This window comes from Strix uralensis, chromosome 21, assembly GCF_047716275.1.
Source record: "Strix uralensis isolate ZFMK-TIS-50842 chromosome 21, bStrUra1, whole genome shotgun sequence".
In the NCBI taxonomy this organism is placed as follows: Eukaryota; Metazoa; Chordata; class Aves; order Strigiformes; family Strigidae; genus Strix; species Strix uralensis.
In genome coordinates this window covers 11,122,558-11,138,878 of record NC_133992.1, presented here as the reverse complement: position 1 = coordinate 11,138,878, position 16,321 = coordinate 11,122,558, and the positions used below count along the sequence as shown (strand labels likewise).

The 16,321-nt window shown below is 45.7% G+C and overlaps 2 protein-coding genes across 5 annotated transcripts in view; one reads left to right on the top strand and one right to left on the bottom strand.

Moving 5' to 3' along the window:
* LOC141953124 (carboxyl-terminal PDZ ligand of neuronal nitric oxide synthase protein-like) overlaps positions 1 to 689 on the bottom strand; it is a 37,895-nt gene extending 37,206 nt beyond the window's left edge. The window contains exon 1 of the mRNA XM_074891438.1: positions 478 to 689. Within this exon, the coding sequence (XP_074747539.1) occupies positions 478 to 582 (105 nt within the window). The 5' untranslated portion in view covers positions 583 to 689. The remainder of the gene's footprint in view (positions 1 to 477) is intronic.
* A 9,978-nt stretch (positions 690 to 10,667) lies between these two features.
* The window catches only part of TTLL11 (tubulin tyrosine ligase like 11), a 51,479-nt gene continuing 45,825 nt past the window's right edge, over positions 10,668 to 16,321 (top strand). For 3 of the 4 annotated variants that reach the window (XM_074891071.1, XM_074891070.1, XM_074891069.1), the window contains exon 1: positions 10,668 to 11,040. In XM_074891071.1, the coding sequence (XP_074747172.1) occupies positions 10,678 to 11,040 (363 nt within the window). In that variant the 5' untranslated portion in view covers positions 10,668 to 10,677. The remainder of the gene's footprint in view (positions 11,041 to 16,321) is intronic. The other variant, XM_074891072.1, reaches the window with a different exon arrangement.

Here is a 16,321-nt window from a genome sequence, read left to right as displayed (position 1 = left end):
CAGCTGAAAAAATACTAGGAAAAGAGCAAGAACCTGTTTGATTGTGATCGTTAAATGTAAGGCTTTCATCGGGTTTTCGGTGTTTTCTTTAGACCTCCTTAGATCCGGCAGAGTCGCATGGGCTAGGGGCACTTGCAGGGCTGAAGAAATACACCATGGGCAAGGCTGGAGCGGGCACAGCGAGCCCCGGCCTCGACCCCACAGTGCCATAGGCCCTGTGGCCACTGGCCCTGTGGCCAGCACATGCCCTGCCGGGGGCAGCTGTGCCCAGGGCTGGTCTGCAACAGGCGAGGGCAAAGAGGGCCCGGCGCTGCGGGGGGAACCGGCCTGGGGAAGCCTCTGCCAAAGCCCCCCGGAGCCTGGCAGGGGCGAGGGGCTCTGACTGGCTGGGGGGGGTCCTGCAGTGCCATCCCCTCCCCGGGCGAGGCGCCGGGCCCGCCGCCGCCCGGGGCTGTGGGGAGCGCGGCCGGGGCTCACCTTGGCCTGGAAGTGGATGCCGTGCTGGAAGGCCTCCTCGTTGTGCAGCGGGACGCGGGAGTCGCAGCCATCGTCCACCAGGTTGTACCGGTTCTTCACCGGCATGGCGGCGGGCGGGCGGCCGCCTCAGGCCGCGGCCCCGCCGGGCATCCCCGCCGGCAGCGCCCGGCCCCGCGGAGCCGGGGCAGGGGTACGGGGCTGGCGGTGCCCGAGCCCGGCCGCGTTTTGAATGAGCGTCCGCGGGTGCGAGCGGGGCCCCGGCCCTCGCCGCGGCGCCATTGGCCCGAAGTTCCCTCATGTGATGCGGGGGGCGGTGGGAGCCCGCCCTGCCCGCGGCCGCCCCGCCTCGGCCGGCCCCGCCGGGACCCGCGGCCCGGGGGCTCCGGGGAAAGGCAGCGCCTGGCCGAGGCCGCGCCCGGCTGCAGCAGCGCGGGGGGTTCCCGCACCCCCGACCCTGCCCCGGCTGCCGAAGAGCGGCCACCCCCCGCTCCGGGCCTGGTCGGCGCCTTCGCTGTGGCCATCCCGGCTTGAGCGTTGGCCACCGGTGAGAGCTGGCCTCGGCCCTCCGGAAGGAGCAGAGCTCCCTGAATCTGGGAGGCGGGTTTTGTTTCGCCAAGTCGTCTCTGGAGGCTTAATAAACACCCGAAGCACCGTGTTGAATTTGGGCGTGTGGAGGTTTTGCCGTTCTGCGTGTCCGGGGCTGTCCTGGCCTGGTGGTGCCGTTTTAATACAGAGGAGAAATACCGTGTCATAACCTCCGAGGACACAAAACCACCAAACCCCAGTTTGGAGCTGTAAATGTGTAGCGAGGTGTCCTGAGCACGCCTCGGAGTGGGTGGTGGTGCCTTGGTGGTGAGCTGCAGCACCGTGCTCCTGAGAGCAGGGGTTACGGATGGTCTCATCTTTAACCCAATTGTTTGCTTTTTTGGACAGTGTAAGTCACGCTGTATCACATCAGCAGCACCTGCTCTATTTCCTGTGTTAGAAATTCTAAAAAGACAGTGTCCACAATGATCCGGGATCTCACTGCAGCTCCTGCACAAGAATGGTAGGCTAACACCATCATATATGTCCAGTGTTAATGTGACTGACAGCTCTGTTAGTAATTAGTACATGCCCTCTACCAGAAGCCTGTCGCACAGTTGGTGTCCACTGACCGACTCAATCTACCCTCAGGATCCCAGCTGTGGGCACGGGATGTCACCGCTGTACCCGTGCACCCGGGGCGCTTTCCCTCCCGCGTCGTCTCGGCGGTGAGGCGCCACTGGCGTGGGTGAGCCGCTCTGGGACGCCCGACGTGCCCGAGCTCTCGGCAGGCAGCGGCACACGCACAGCTGTGATGGGAAGGCCCAAGACGTGTCTTCTGACTGTTCGTACAGCCGCCCTCTTTGCTCTTTACAGGAATGATCAGAAATGGGAAGAATGGAGAATCCAAGGGGTGGAGGCTTCTATGTTCTCCAACTGATCTCTGGGTTCCCAAGAATTAATTTTTGAGTGATCAGTTGTAACTTTTTGTCATACAAGTAACTCCCCAGGCAGATGCTTGAACGTTGTTGGACACCACCTTTTATGTGGCTTTCACGTTAGCAAGAGAGAAAATTTTGGCCACAGGCAGACAGTGTACAACTCCCTGTCTCCATCTCGGGACTGTAATCATTCTCAGTTTCTTGGCATCTCTGAGTACTTGTAAGTCAGTGGGAGATGGGCAAGAGCCAAAAATCCAGAAACTTACAATTAAGAGAGGGAGAAAAAGTCCAAAGAATTAATATGGGTTCACTGACTGTGAGCCTACATGTTCAAGTATTTTGTGGTATTAGCAGCTCATTCTGGCACTCGTGCTGGGGTGGATTCTGTGGTCAGCCTCCTGTCTTTGCTAAGTTTTTCTGTTCTCAGACAGGTTTCTTTTTCTTTCTTCCAAGCTATAATGTTGCATTACCCTCTCATTTAAATATTATGTTTTTGCTAATCCCTCTTTTATACAGCATAACTGAAAATAGGTTTTGTTTCAGGTATGTAAATGCATAAATTGGTTTCTGCCCAGTATGTGACTCTAGATACCCATCTCGCCTGCAGATGCATCGGTTTAGTTCTTTGTTGGTGATTTTTTGTGTGATCTTATGCTGTTATCTAGTGTACTTAACATTTCATGGCACTTTTCTTATCTTGTACGAATCTTGATTTAAAAAATATCTGTTGACCTGAATGAATAACCTAGATTCTGTGTGCAAATGCCCTTGGACTGATTGAGCAAGATTCAGTCCTTTGGTTCTCCTAAGCCCATAGAGGAGGAGATGCCACCCAGTCAGCCTATGCTTATGCTTCCTTTGATGCTAACGCCAGCAAAGCTCAACTAGTAAGGGAAAAAAACCTAACACAGCCACTACTGGTGAGTCTCTACATTGATTCTGCAATCCTGCATTTTAACTGAGGCATGCATGAACCTGTCATGGTGCTGAGCTGCTGAAAGTTTCTCCTTGTTACCCTCACATTGCCGAAAGAGCATTCCTATATAAGTGGGAGCATTATGGACTTTGCTTGGGATAGTTACATTTTTTAATCTGATAGAAAGAACAGGATGAAATAAGAAGAATGGTCTTTTTATTTCTGTTCTGGTGCTCTCCAGTATCCCACAGATTATAAAATCCTTTGGGTAGGGGGAAAGAAACATCTCATGGGAACGCTGAGGAACTGTGATTTAATAAAGCTTGCAGTGCCAGATTGTGTTAGATCACTATTGAATGGAGGTGTTTAATATTCCATGTTCATTAACTTCTGTGAACTTTTTGTAGGGCTTAGCTCTTCTAAGGTTAATGGTTTGGATCTGTGTTTGAGAATTGAGTTTGAAGGCTGCTAAACTTAAAGCTGTTAACTTTACAGTTGGGCAAAGAAAATTCTTTGACTCTGTTGCAGGTAAGAAAGCTATATGCCTTTTCTTCTGGATAATAAAACTGGGCAAATAAGTGGAATTAAAAGTTACACAGTGCATCATCACAGATTTAGTATAAACAAACCCCTGCTAGCATTACCCCTTCTTGATGTGAACAGTCAGCCAAACTTCATAGTGGGTGTTTGCATAAGATGGAGGTACTGAGCTAGTTGTTCCTTTGATGTGCAAAGCACACATAGAAAGTCCCATTTCTCTGAACACAGTAGGAGTGAAGCACCAAAGACAGCTTCTTGGCTCAGAGCTTCAAGTGTTTTTGCAGAGAACAGGTTTATATCGGCTTTCTTTTTCAGGCGCGGGCTACCAAGATTTCTTTCCTGCTCTTTCTCTCACATGGATGCACATTTCTGTCTGCGTTGACATTTACTCTGCATGGAAATCCCTCTTCCTATATAGCTTAATTTTTTGAAGACACCTCAAATGTGGTGTAAATCAGGCAGAGGGTATTATACGCAGGGTGCTCTTTAATCGTTTCGTCAGCTGGTTTGCAGGGAAGGTAGCTGTTGCTCCCATCTGATCCTGTCAGGTTTCTTCCAAACCCACCTTCACAACTCAGATAAAGGAGTTGCAGAGGCACTGCATGCTTTCCAAAGGAGACCTGGTATTAATGCCAAGGAATTTTCCACCCTTCTGCTAACCATTTTAAGCACTTACTTCTGCACAGCAGAGCTGCGAAGATTTTAAATGATAAATAAGATGTGACATAGCAAGAACAACCAGACAGACATCCAGTAATGGCAGACAAAACCTCCGCTACAGGAAATCACTTCCATATCACACTTGTGAGATCTGAGAGATCTCTGCACGCTTACTATCTTAGCAGATTTGGTTTTGTCATGCAACTTTATCAACGTTATTAATATGTATTTGTGCTGGTGCAATTTTTAGAGCAAAGTGTATTATCCTCCTAGCAGACTTGCAGTGCACCCGTGGACATCCCTTTGGGATTTAGCAGCTGAATTCACTTGCTGTTCTCCAGGACATATTTGCTTGAAAGCAGCATTTCTCTGTACGCATTTAATAAAGTGGCAGAATGAAGCAAAGTATGCCTGATTCATAGTTACTGCCATAAAGTTTCATCAATTAAGACCAAAGGGACTTAACTGACTTACCGATGGCTTTATAGGACAGAAAGATGAATACAGGTGAATCATCTGGGGCGTGCATCAAAGCAATAAAACCCTTCCCTAATTTCAGTGGCTTTGGATTTTCTCTCGGTTATATATAATAGTCATTTAAGAGTTAGGGAGTTGGTTTTATGCATAATACGAACAACCAGCTTCTGTCCCCTCCTCCTACAGAGCAGGATGAGCTGATGTGGGGGAAGGGGAGGACAGCATATTATGGGAATAACGTGCTTTGCTAGCAGAGGCAAAAAATTGTGTATTGCAGTTGGATTTCCAAAATTTCAGACACATTCTATTTCCCTTACAATTGCTTTCTTTACTTAAGGAAGCAGAATTAAGCAGTATTAGTACACAGCAAAATCTGTTGGCTTTTCTTGGTATCTTAAGATAGTCGGTGATCAAGAGATGCAGACATAAGGGGAACAGCATGTCAGGAGTTCTCCACAACCGTGAAACATTGTCATATGAAGCTACTGCAAGGTCAGAGGGTTACATATGTGTTTTTCCCTCTGTCGTTCTAGGAAGCTGTGCTCTCCCCTAGTGAAAAAAAGATCTGGAAGCAAAGGGAGGTAAAGATTTATATTCCCCGCTATGTAACTGCCCAACCTTCATTTAAATGAATTGATCTTGAGCTTCAGTTTAACAGAAAAAATGGGAACAAATAAAAAACCTCAACCGTTGTCAAATCTGGACTTCTCTGTATAGGTAAATTATCAAAATAAAGATGGATGAAGTAGTTCAGAAATGTGTTTTGACCTGCAGTTCCTCTTGTTTGCTTTATATCAGATAACTCGCTCACGATCACTAGGTGATAAACTAAAATCTTTGTTTAACTAGGTAAGCCTGGGGGCACCATGTCCTGTAAATGCTGCTGTGTGATGAAATAGGGAGGCAAGAATAGATAAATTAGGTACTGTTGACTGATGTTGTGTGATGTTACCCTCAGTTGTATTTGGGATTTGAAGAAAACAGAGAAAACTCGCAAGCAAAATCTTTAAGTGAGTCTCTGAGGCTGCCACATGATATGAACTCAGATGTGGCATGTGAAACTCTCATTGTTTCAGCCCCCGCAGTCAGTGTTATACTGTGTCCTCTGCAGGTACAGGGTCTGCTTGGTTAGACGATTGTACCAGATTTGTGTTGCTCCAGAAGAAACAGGAGCTTAATGTCTCGAAGGTTCGGCTTAGCACAGCCAGGCAATCCGCCCGTTAGAATTGCAAGCCTCTTTCATGCATGGCCAGTTCCACAGTTCTGTGCAACAGGACTCGGGAATGAAAAATGTCATCTACAATTATGCATATTTTCATCATCTTCTATCGTGGAAATCCCCCCACCCCAAGTATGCAGCAAATGTTTTGTTTGTATATGTAGGTCAACCACAAATCTTCAGTGGTCTAACATAAACTTTGGAAGCATAGGTTGGTGTTTACAGATTTAAACCCAATCTGAATCATAACACCACCACTGACATCTTCCAAGTGGAGTCTGTTTACTAGATATGTTTTCTTCTGACTTTTCATTTTATAAAGCAATGCTTTCTTATTGATTTGTGAAAGTACAACTGACAGAAACAACTCACCATCACTTCAAAAGGAACTATTAACTTCAGGCACAGACGGACAGTTCTTAATAAGTAACTTTTTTTTTTTTTTTTAAATAATAGCTCGAGGAATGTGCTCTATTTCAAAATGGTACATTAAAGTATTTGTGCAAATAACTCTTATTTTGCCATTGGCAGGAGGCCAGTTTTATATGATATTTTAAAAAGATTGTATGCTGTGGAAGGTGTCCCTGCCCATGGCAGGGGTGTTGGAACTAGATGATCTTTAAGGTCCCTTCCCAATGCAACCCATTCTATGATTCTGTGACTCTTTTTGCAAATTACACGCTACTTAATGTTTCCTTTTCATGGCTATCTTTAAAACAAAAAAGAAAAATATAGAAAAGAATACATTTATTGTCCTTATGATGCTAGATAAAAGCTAGAAATTTTGATCCAAACTCAGCAGCCAAAAAGCCTACTAGAAGAAGTAAAATTTATTATTTAAGAAAAATGTTACTTATTAAACTCATAAGCTTGATGTGTTTGCATGTCTAACTCATGAATTCTGTATGCCACAAGTTGGCAGTACAGTTCACCTTCAGTATGAGTTGCTTGGATCAGTACATTATCAAGATGTGAAACTCAAAACTGTTCAATTTACTGTCTGGGAAAGGGTAATTCTTAGAATTAGGTTTTCAGGGAGAATATTCCTGCAAATACATGCAGAGTACCTGCTAGCACAGTTCAGGGAAACGGGCTGATCTCTGCACTGATACTCCAAATGTTACCCATCAGTGGGCTGCATCTGTAAAAGTGCTTTATTACCAGACTCATCCTTGGATCTGACGACTACCTATGCACATCAGGGCGAGGTGTGTATTTGCACACACAAACATCAGGTTAAGCATGTCATGGTATAATGACTCAGTAAGTTATGATTTAGGATAAATGAGAATGAAGTTGTTGGCCTAAGAGATAAGTAAAACACTGTACAATCAAACAGTGTCCTTCCCCATTCCCATAAAATTAGATTAGCACCTCTGTTATATTTGATATCCTGAATTTAACTAATAAAAGTACAGGGACATTACATTAGGAGTCAGATCAATCTCTTACAAGGCCAAAATACTGTGAGATTGGAACTGAAGTATCTCTTGAAGGTATGTGATGCTGTGCTGATAAATGTACACCTATACCAATTCTCTGCCAAATTCCCTCCTGTGTAGGAGAGCACACTTTGTTCTGTCCTGCTGACGAATACCATCACTGACACTGGAAGATGATTCAGAAACAAAAAATCATTGATATTTTTCCCAGCACAGTCTTACAGATGTACAGTTCTCCTAGACAGGATACACATTCTTGTTTACTTGTTATCTGCCTTGGTTTTGGATGGGATGGACCTAATTTTTTTCTCCGTTCTTAGTAGCTAGAACAGTGCTGTGTTTTGTATTCAGTATGGGACTTGATATGAGAAGAATGTTGATAATACACTGATGTTTTTAGTTGTTGCTAAGAAATCACAGACTTTTCAACTTCCCTTATCCTGCCAGTGTGCAGGTGCATGAGAATCTGGGAGGGAGCACAGCCAGAGCAACGGACCCAAATTGGCCAATAAAATATTCCATATCATGTAACGTCATGCTCAGTGTATAGAGGAGGGTTGATCAGGAAGCTCACTCTCGCTTCCAGGATTGTGGTTTCAGGATTCTCTCTTTTCTGGGGTCACTAGCCGGGAACAGGCTGGGCGTTGGTCAGGGGGTGGTGAGCAATCACATTGTGCATTACTCACTTGTATTTTCTATTATTACTATTACAATTATTATTTTAATTTTATTTCAATTATTAAATTGTTTCTATCTCAGCCTACAAGTCTCCTTACCCTTATCCCTCCAACTCTCTCCCCCATTCCCCAGGGGTGGAGGAGGATGAGTGAGCAGCTGCGTGGTGTTTGGCTGCTGACCGGGTTTAAACCACTACATTATCACCAGATAGTAACAATTTGTTCTTACCAACAACTCCCTCTGAGCAAGGGTCTCGGGAAATAAGCTTGTGTTTTAAGAGCACACAGTGACTTTCAATTTCCCTTCTCCTCAGAGGGGACAGATGATCTAAAGTTTCATATTTCTCTCCTGCTGCTAGATCCAACTTGCAGTATTCAGCAGGATACACTCTCCTTCTGCATTAACTTGCTACCTTATTACTACTCAACCTATACTTTACTCCCCTACCTTGCAGTACCTGAATACCATGTACAGTCTGACTTCATGCTGCACACTACAGACCATCTCTATTTATCTCAACATGAAATGAAGGTTTTATCCATACAATACAGTGCAAACCAGGTATCTGATAGATTACAGCCTCTCTGGTAGAGAAACAACTAGTGTGTTATTGGCCTATAAGAAATGTGCATATGTCATAATTAGATATAAAAATATTTCCCCTTTGCAATCATTTTGTTTGGTATTTCCCATGCTCCAAAGCCTGTTAATGCCTTGGCCCATCTTAACTATTTCCCTGGCTTTTCCTTCAGCACTTGTGACATTGGCGAGGATAAATCTTCTAATATATGTTAAAAAATGTTCATCTGGGGGCTTGGCAGTAAAATAAGAGACAGAGCCAGGTCACCATTTAAAATTACACACCAGTTGGCAGTCACCAACATCTGGTGCTGGTTGGTGAGACAACCAGGATGTGACCTTCAATGAAGGACACAGAAAAGACCCACCTGGACAGATCAGCCTTTCCAAAGTGACAGGCCCCTCTGAGCTCCTGCTGGCATAGGGAAACGCTCCCAAGTTTTTAATTAAGAATTGTCACACCTATTAAAGAATAATGCACATCACTTAATAGCACCTGAGAGCAACCAAGTGCGAGCTACGTGACCTTAGTCTTCCTGGTTACTTCACACTGTAAGACACAACTCTGTAATTAATTAATTAATTAGTTTCTTTGTTGCCTGCAAGGGTAAATGGCAGAAGATAGATGATGCACTAAAAAAGAGTGAGGTGAAGCTCTAGTTTGCTGTTGAAATAAGACAGTATCGTGGCAATTAAGCTTTCTTTAGAAATGTCTGCTGACTTGTGGAAAAGGGTCCACGCGTACGGAATCACCGTTGCTGGCACATTGTATCTCATGTCTTGGCTTCTATAAAATACCAGGGACCATGTGAGGTGAAAATGAGATATTAATCCAGATGTTCCTAAAACCTGATCTAGCAGGGTAAAAGATAACATTCCAATCTCCTCCTGGTCTGAGGAGTTCCACAGTCAGCAGCTTAAGTCTTTTTATTTTAACTCGCAGCTAACTGGAAGTCCTACAATTTTGCTGCATTTATTTAAATTTTTCTTCCATTTTAACGATTTCTTCTGACGTCCTGTTTCAGTCCTGCTCCGTATCAGGAGCACGACTCTAGTGACAGCTCCCTCACACAGAATCCTGATTATTCCTCTCTTTTTTTTCCCCTTCCCAAGTCTTGCATCTAAACCCGCAGTCCCTCGCAGCCGGGCGGGATTTCCCAGGGTGCAGCGCCACCGCCTGCCCGCGCTGCCGCTGCTGCCCTGCACTTGCTAAATTCCCTAAATCGCGGGTTTTTGCTGCCCTTCAGACAACAGCCGGTTCTCATATATTCTCATAGCCTCTGAACTAATGCCGTGAGGGATTCATGTAAAACTGGTAAGACTATTCGTTCTGTTATCGCTATTGTAAAACGGTTTTTTGTATTTTCTTGCTGTGTGTTTGACTGGCTCAGGCCGTGTAAGAATGTATTGAAAATCCAGAGATTAAGGTGACTCTCGCAGCATAGTATTCAGCTAAAACTGTGCAGCGCTAAATAGACCGTGGAAACACCCGTCTTGGGAGACATTTCCAGCACAGAGAGTTTAGGGCCAAAGGGCCCTTCAGCCAACATTCCCCACGCTCCCCCTCAGAGCGAGAGGCCCAGCGCCACTTTGCCAGCTGCATGGCCCAGTGTGGGCCAAGTGGCTTTTGATTAAAAATAATTCAAGAAAATACAGAAACTAATCAGGCTATACAGTGGACATTAGTCCAGAACACCAAGCTGGTTGTTACTGGACAAGGGTGAGGAAACTTAAGAGCTAAACCATGGTGTCGGTCTGAGGTAGAGGAGGGGGGCTTGTCTCAGAGTCACGGCACCGGGTCCCCCTGCCTCACGTGAAAATCACTCCACCACATGATAAAGGAACGGGTTTAATTTCTAAGCCACGCGGGCAGGGGGTTCGGTAGCAAAGGCAACGGCTGGCAGACACTGCCAGATCCACACGCCCGGCCTGAGGCGGGGGCCGTACGGGGCTGATCTCCCGCCCGGCGCCGCCCGCTTCCAAGATGGCCGCCCCGCCCCGGGCCGCGCCTTTCCGAAATGGCCTCCCCGGAAGAGGCCGGCGACCCATGCCAGCTCCCAAAATGGCCGAGGCGGCTACAGTACGTCATTGCCGACGGGGCGGGGCGAACGCCGTCCCCGCCTCACGCCGATTGGCCCCTCTCGCGCCCCGTCCGCCGCTCCGCTCTCATGGCAACGGGCGGGGAGCGGGGGCGGCGGCCGGGCCGAGGCAACGCGCCGCGGGATGGAGCCGGCCGGGGCCCCGCCGCCGGGCTGCGCCCCGGCCCGGGAGGCGGAGGAGCCCCCGGGGTCCCCGGCCCTCCCCGCGGAGGAGCCGCAGGGCGGCCAGTCCGCCGGGGCGCCCCCGGGGGAAGGGGCGCCCCCGCCGCCCGCCGCGGCCGAGCGGGAGCGGGACCACCACGGTGCCGGCCCGCAGGGCCCGTCCGGGCGGGCGGCGCGGGGCAGGGGGCGGCGGGCCCCGGGGCGGCGCGGAGGGGAGGAGGGGGGCTGCGCCGCCCGGCGGCCCCGCGTCACGGTGGACAGCTCCAAGGCCAAGACCTCGCTAGAGGCGCTGAAGATCAGCCTGCGGCAGCTCCGCTGGAGGGAGGTGAGCGCCCGCCCGGCCCGCGAGGCGGCCGGTTACCCGGTCCCTCGAGCCCGGCCCTCAGGAGGCTCCTGGGGCTCTGCCCGGGGCTGCCTTCCCCTTCCCAGCCTGCCTGCGGCTCCGGCAGGGCCTCGGCGCGGCTTGGCGGTGGTCCCAGCTGCGGCCCGTCCCTCCGCTCCTGCCGCTGCTCTGCTGGGAAACCTCCCCTCTGTTGCCTTGGGGTCTGCCTCCGGCAAAGCGCTTCCCCTTCCTCCTCCTCCTCCTCCTCCTCCTCCTCCTTCCCCTGCTTCCCTGAACCAGCGCCAAAGCAGGCTCCTGTGGCCGGGGGCTCATCTTGGCCGGTGTCATCTCGACGCTGGGGTTACTTATAATTAGATGTCAAGTCTCAAGGCTGTTTTGATTCATGACCAAGAGCGCTATCACCAGTTATGCAAGCCAAAATAATCGGATATTATACTTCAGAGCTTAAACAGATCAGTGGAAAGGGCAAGAAAGAAATCAACCCCCATGCAGAAATGTTTGGCGCGTTGTGTCAGTTTTCCTTTCACCCTTCCCTCGCTATGGGTACGTGAAATAAGGCACGTGACAGCGCACAACAAGTGCGACCTGCTGTCTGATCTGATGTCAAAGCCTCTGCACCACAGATTATCTTGAAGGCATGTCAAAGAGCATTGTGTATGACTGAAATAATACTAAACCACTTAATAAAGCATACATAACAGTCTTTAGCCTTCTAAATTATTGTATGTAGAAAAGGTATGACTTTTTTTATTTTTCTACAGCTTGCGTCTTGTGTTTTCTCTATGCTGTGTGAGGGGTTCAGTGTCTGCCTGTTTATGCTGAACTGGAGATGTGACAATATGAGAGCTGGCACAAAACTGATGCTTTGAAACTTCTCATTTAAATCCTGAAGAGATTCGTAATATAAATCTTATTATAGATGCTAAATTGTTCTCAAACTCTAAAGACTTTCTTTCCATAATAACTTTACAAAAGGCTTTATAGAAGTTGAGATGGTTTCTAGCAGGTTTTCAAGGAATTTCTGTAAGAAAGAGGGTACTTGGGATCCATTTGGAAGAGGGAAGCTTGAGGGTACATGAAGTGGAAGGATAAAACCTGAGGATGAACTGTTTCTTTCTGTGCAGGGCTAGGGTGCAGCAGCATGATCTACGGCACCTGCTTCACTTTACAGAGCTGCCTTTGGGATGCCTGCTCATGAGATACTAATATTTCTGTGCACCTGATGCTTTTTTAACAAAATTTGTACAGGCTTAGGGTAGACAGTATATTCTGTGTTGTTCCTAACCTCAGTTAAATGCTGCAAATTTATTTTTTGAAGGATTGAGTGGCAGTAAATACTACCTGTGTTTATTCATAATGTCCTAAATACATAACACCACGAAGACATAGATGGTCCTTGCCAGGAAGAGTAATGCTTTCTCATTCTTCATCTTCATAAAACTTGTACATTTTTGTTATTTAAATCCAGTGGGAGAACTTAAAAATCTCATTGCACAAATGCTCCGGTTCTCAGCCTCTGCTCTTAAGTAACAAAACACCAGAGGCATGAAATTAAAACCTCATACGGGTACCTCTCTTACCCCTCAGTGCACCTGTGGAGTGTCTGTCAGCAGCCTTGCTCCGTGTTTTGCTTGGTGACATACAGAGCAAGGGGGACTTCACACTTAATTTCTTCGTTCTTATGGTTAAGTTTTATGTTCAGAGTGCCCGGTGCCATTCCAGTGAGTGTTTCTGAACTACTGATTTAAGTTAGCCTCAGGGATTAATGAGCCATACTTACTGGTTAGTATTGTCTTTTCTGTTTTCTGAGGGCTTACTGTTTTGCTTATCTGTCTTGCACTTGGTATTCTGTCCTACGAATTGACTTGTTTCACATGCTCTTGTTCCTCTTCTGAATATCTGCGCTGTAATCAGCATTCTCCTTCCTGCTCTGCATCCCCCAACAGCAATCGCTTTTGCCTTTACTACATCTTTGTTTACTGTCTCCCTCAATATCCTTTCCCCTCCATCCGTTAGTTCAGTCAATATTTTCCATTTAGTCTGTTGCTTCCTCTTCTGGCCACTTAGTACTCTTAATAAAGAAGAGGCCTAATACGGAATTTTTGATGGTCGGCTGTACCATCTAGGTGGCCAATAGTTCATTCCCTGTAAACAAGTCACTGTAATGGTATTTCTGTATATTTTTCAGTTTGTAAATAGGTTAATAAGTATGACTGTAATGTTACCTTTTGCCAAGAAAGGATTTATCAGGGAATGTAGGGATAGGATGAGGGGTAATGGTTTTAAACTGAAAGAGGGCAGATTTAGATTAGATATAGTGAAGAAATTCTTCCCTGTGAGGGTGGGGAGGCCCTGGCACAGGCTGCCCAGAGAAGCTGTGGCTGCCCCCTCCCTGGAAGGGTTCAAGGCCAGGTTGGACGGGGCTTTGGGCAACCTGGGCTAGTGGAAGGTGTCCCTGCCCAGGGCAGGGGGGTGGAACTGGATGGGGTTTAAGGTCCCTTCCAACTCAAACCATTCTGTGATCCTGTGAACTATCCCTGATGGCCAGAGAGCCTTGGAAATGCTTGTGCTGTTACAGCAGGACCAGCAGAGGGAACACATGTTGTTTGTTGTAGGATCCGTACAAATAATGTGAAAAAAATATCTTAGAAGTAGTAATGAAATGCATGTGTTTTAAATACTGGTGTTTCAGGGGCTGGTATTCTACTATCATCCCTTGTATAATAATTTTCAAGATGATTGCATCTTGGGCTTTGATTTAGTATATTTGATCCTTCTCCCTCACCACTTTTACATTTTTTTTCTCATTGCTGCTTTTGTATTGTTCTTCTCTGTTTGCTGCTGGATGTACTGGCTTAAATATTTTGTTGGGCAGGAGACATTATAATAGGCTTCTTAAAATGGGCTCCTTTTTATTGATAACGTTTTCTGTCTAATGGATGGCATTATTACAGTGACATATAGGCTATTTGTTTTTTGTTTTAAGTTGTACATTTTGAAATCTTCTTGCTGTAGTTACCCTGACTTGCCAGAAGAGCTTTGTTTCAGTGATAGGCTATTTTTGCAATATGTTCCCTGATAATTTGTAGAAGACATAATGTACCATGTGATTATAGAGTTATCCACATGGTAATAGTTCATTTTAATATGGTAAATGCCATGATAAGACAAAAAAAAAAAAAAAGACTAGTCTAAACATGGCTAATATTGGTGAGCAGTTTATTCTATGGCAGTGATATATGAGGAAGAGGTGAAAGAGTCCAAGAGAGAGCAATCTGACTATTGAGAGTCTGTTATTGGAACCAAAAAACAGAAAAAAATCCCTTTCTTTTTAGCTGTGGGAATTTAGAGTAAATTAAATTATCAATCATGATAGCCCTGTCTGGAGTAATGCGCAGGGGTGGACCTTTTAAAAAGCATTGCAGAATTTTAATGTGCATGCCAGTGAAGCAATTACTCCCGTCGCTAGTTTGGACTATCTGATTTAGTGTGTCAGATTCTTTAAATGAACATGATATGCCAAATGAAATAATGGGCACAAATTGAGCTTGCATCCTGAGTTTATTCATCACTTAATAAATTATTTCTTTGGCTAGCTTTCAATTACCAAGAAAATGGAAGAAGCAGATGTCTTGGGCATCAAATATCCCAGCATTAAGCGTTTCATTTGTCTCGCTGTTCAGTAGCTGCATGGAGGCGTAGAAATAGTTTGAAATTTTACGCTGGGAAAGCTGACTAGAAGACAAGAGTCATCTAGCTTGTCATTAAACATGATGGAACAGCGTGATGTGACCCGTGAGACAATTTAAATTACTGGCTTCTAATCAAAAGGTAGAAATGATCTGTCAGACAAATTTGACTATGATGGATTATTAATTGCGTCAAAGTTGTGGAAGCAGTTCTTTCTCTTTGTGGCTCCTTGGTTTTTGTTCTGACAAATGCCCCCCAACTCTGAATAAAAAAAGACTTTAAATATATTGTTCAAGAGTTAGTGAATTGGTTTCACCCTGAAAGTTGTTTGCGGTGACTGATTCTAGGACCAGACTCTCAGGATTTCCGCACAGGATGAATATGCAGCAGCTTACAACCTCTGTCCCGCTACGGCTGTGAGCTCCCGAGTCCCCGGGCTGTGAGCACCATGGCTTTGGCATCAGTTCGTGCAGATCTGAGCTATTCCAGCTGACACCAGGTAGCCACAGACAGAAGTCACGAGAACAGAGGACTGCTTCAAGCATCCACCTTTCTTTTTAGCTAGTCCTCTGCACCAGGAACTGGCAGAAAGGCCCCTTTTACCAGAATAAGATCAATTTATATCGGCTTGGCACTGCCAGAGGAAGCAGAGTAACACTATTCTTATGTAAAAGTATAACACGGATGATAAAGAAGCCTTCCCAGCTCATTCAGGAAGTGAGTTTGATCCCGTTGTTGGATAAATCCAAATAATCTTGATTCATCAGGAGTGGGGAAGTTGCTGTGCTACCTGAATCGCTGATGCGGGGGTGCAGTGCTTCCATTTTCCAGTCCAGAGGTGCTCACTCTTCGTCTGTTGTGAAATGATTTCTGTGCAGTGTTTGTAAAGTGCTTTGATATCCTCTGTAGATGAAAGGTGTTATATAAATGCAAATTTCATTCCTTTCATTTCAATTTCATTTAATAAATAAATAAATTGTTCAGGATATAGTGGGAAGGGCGCTCTGAGACCTAATACTGCATCTGTATTCTGGATATACCTGTGGAGAGAGGTTAAGGCCACTGATTGTCTTTCAGAGCCTAACAGAATTAATTTTCACTTGTACAAAAACAGATTTTGCGGGCTGAATAATAATGAAATAAGTGAAGAATCCAGTGGCTCTGTTAAATTTGGTGTCTCGTCCCTATGAGTAAGGAAATAGAGAAAGGATGCATTGCTCAATTAGCATTTTAAATTAATTTTTCAAGGCTATTTACTGAGGAAACTGAAATTTTAATTAAAGTAGCAAATAAAGTAATTCACTCAAAGCTTTATGAGATTCCTTTTTTTCTGTCATATTGGAAAAAACAATCCAGTGCTTAAAGAAATGTTTTAAAGCAAGAAAAATTACATTTGGAGTAAAGAACAAGTAGTTTCTGCAAAATACTGTGGTTCTTTCAGTAAGTAAATGGTACCAAAGTCATTGAGTGATGAGGGTGGTAGGTATTTCATACAAGTGTGTCCTAAAAATGCTGTGGTCAGAAACATAGCCTATTTATTTGAAAAAGATGTAACCTAATAATAGAAGAGATT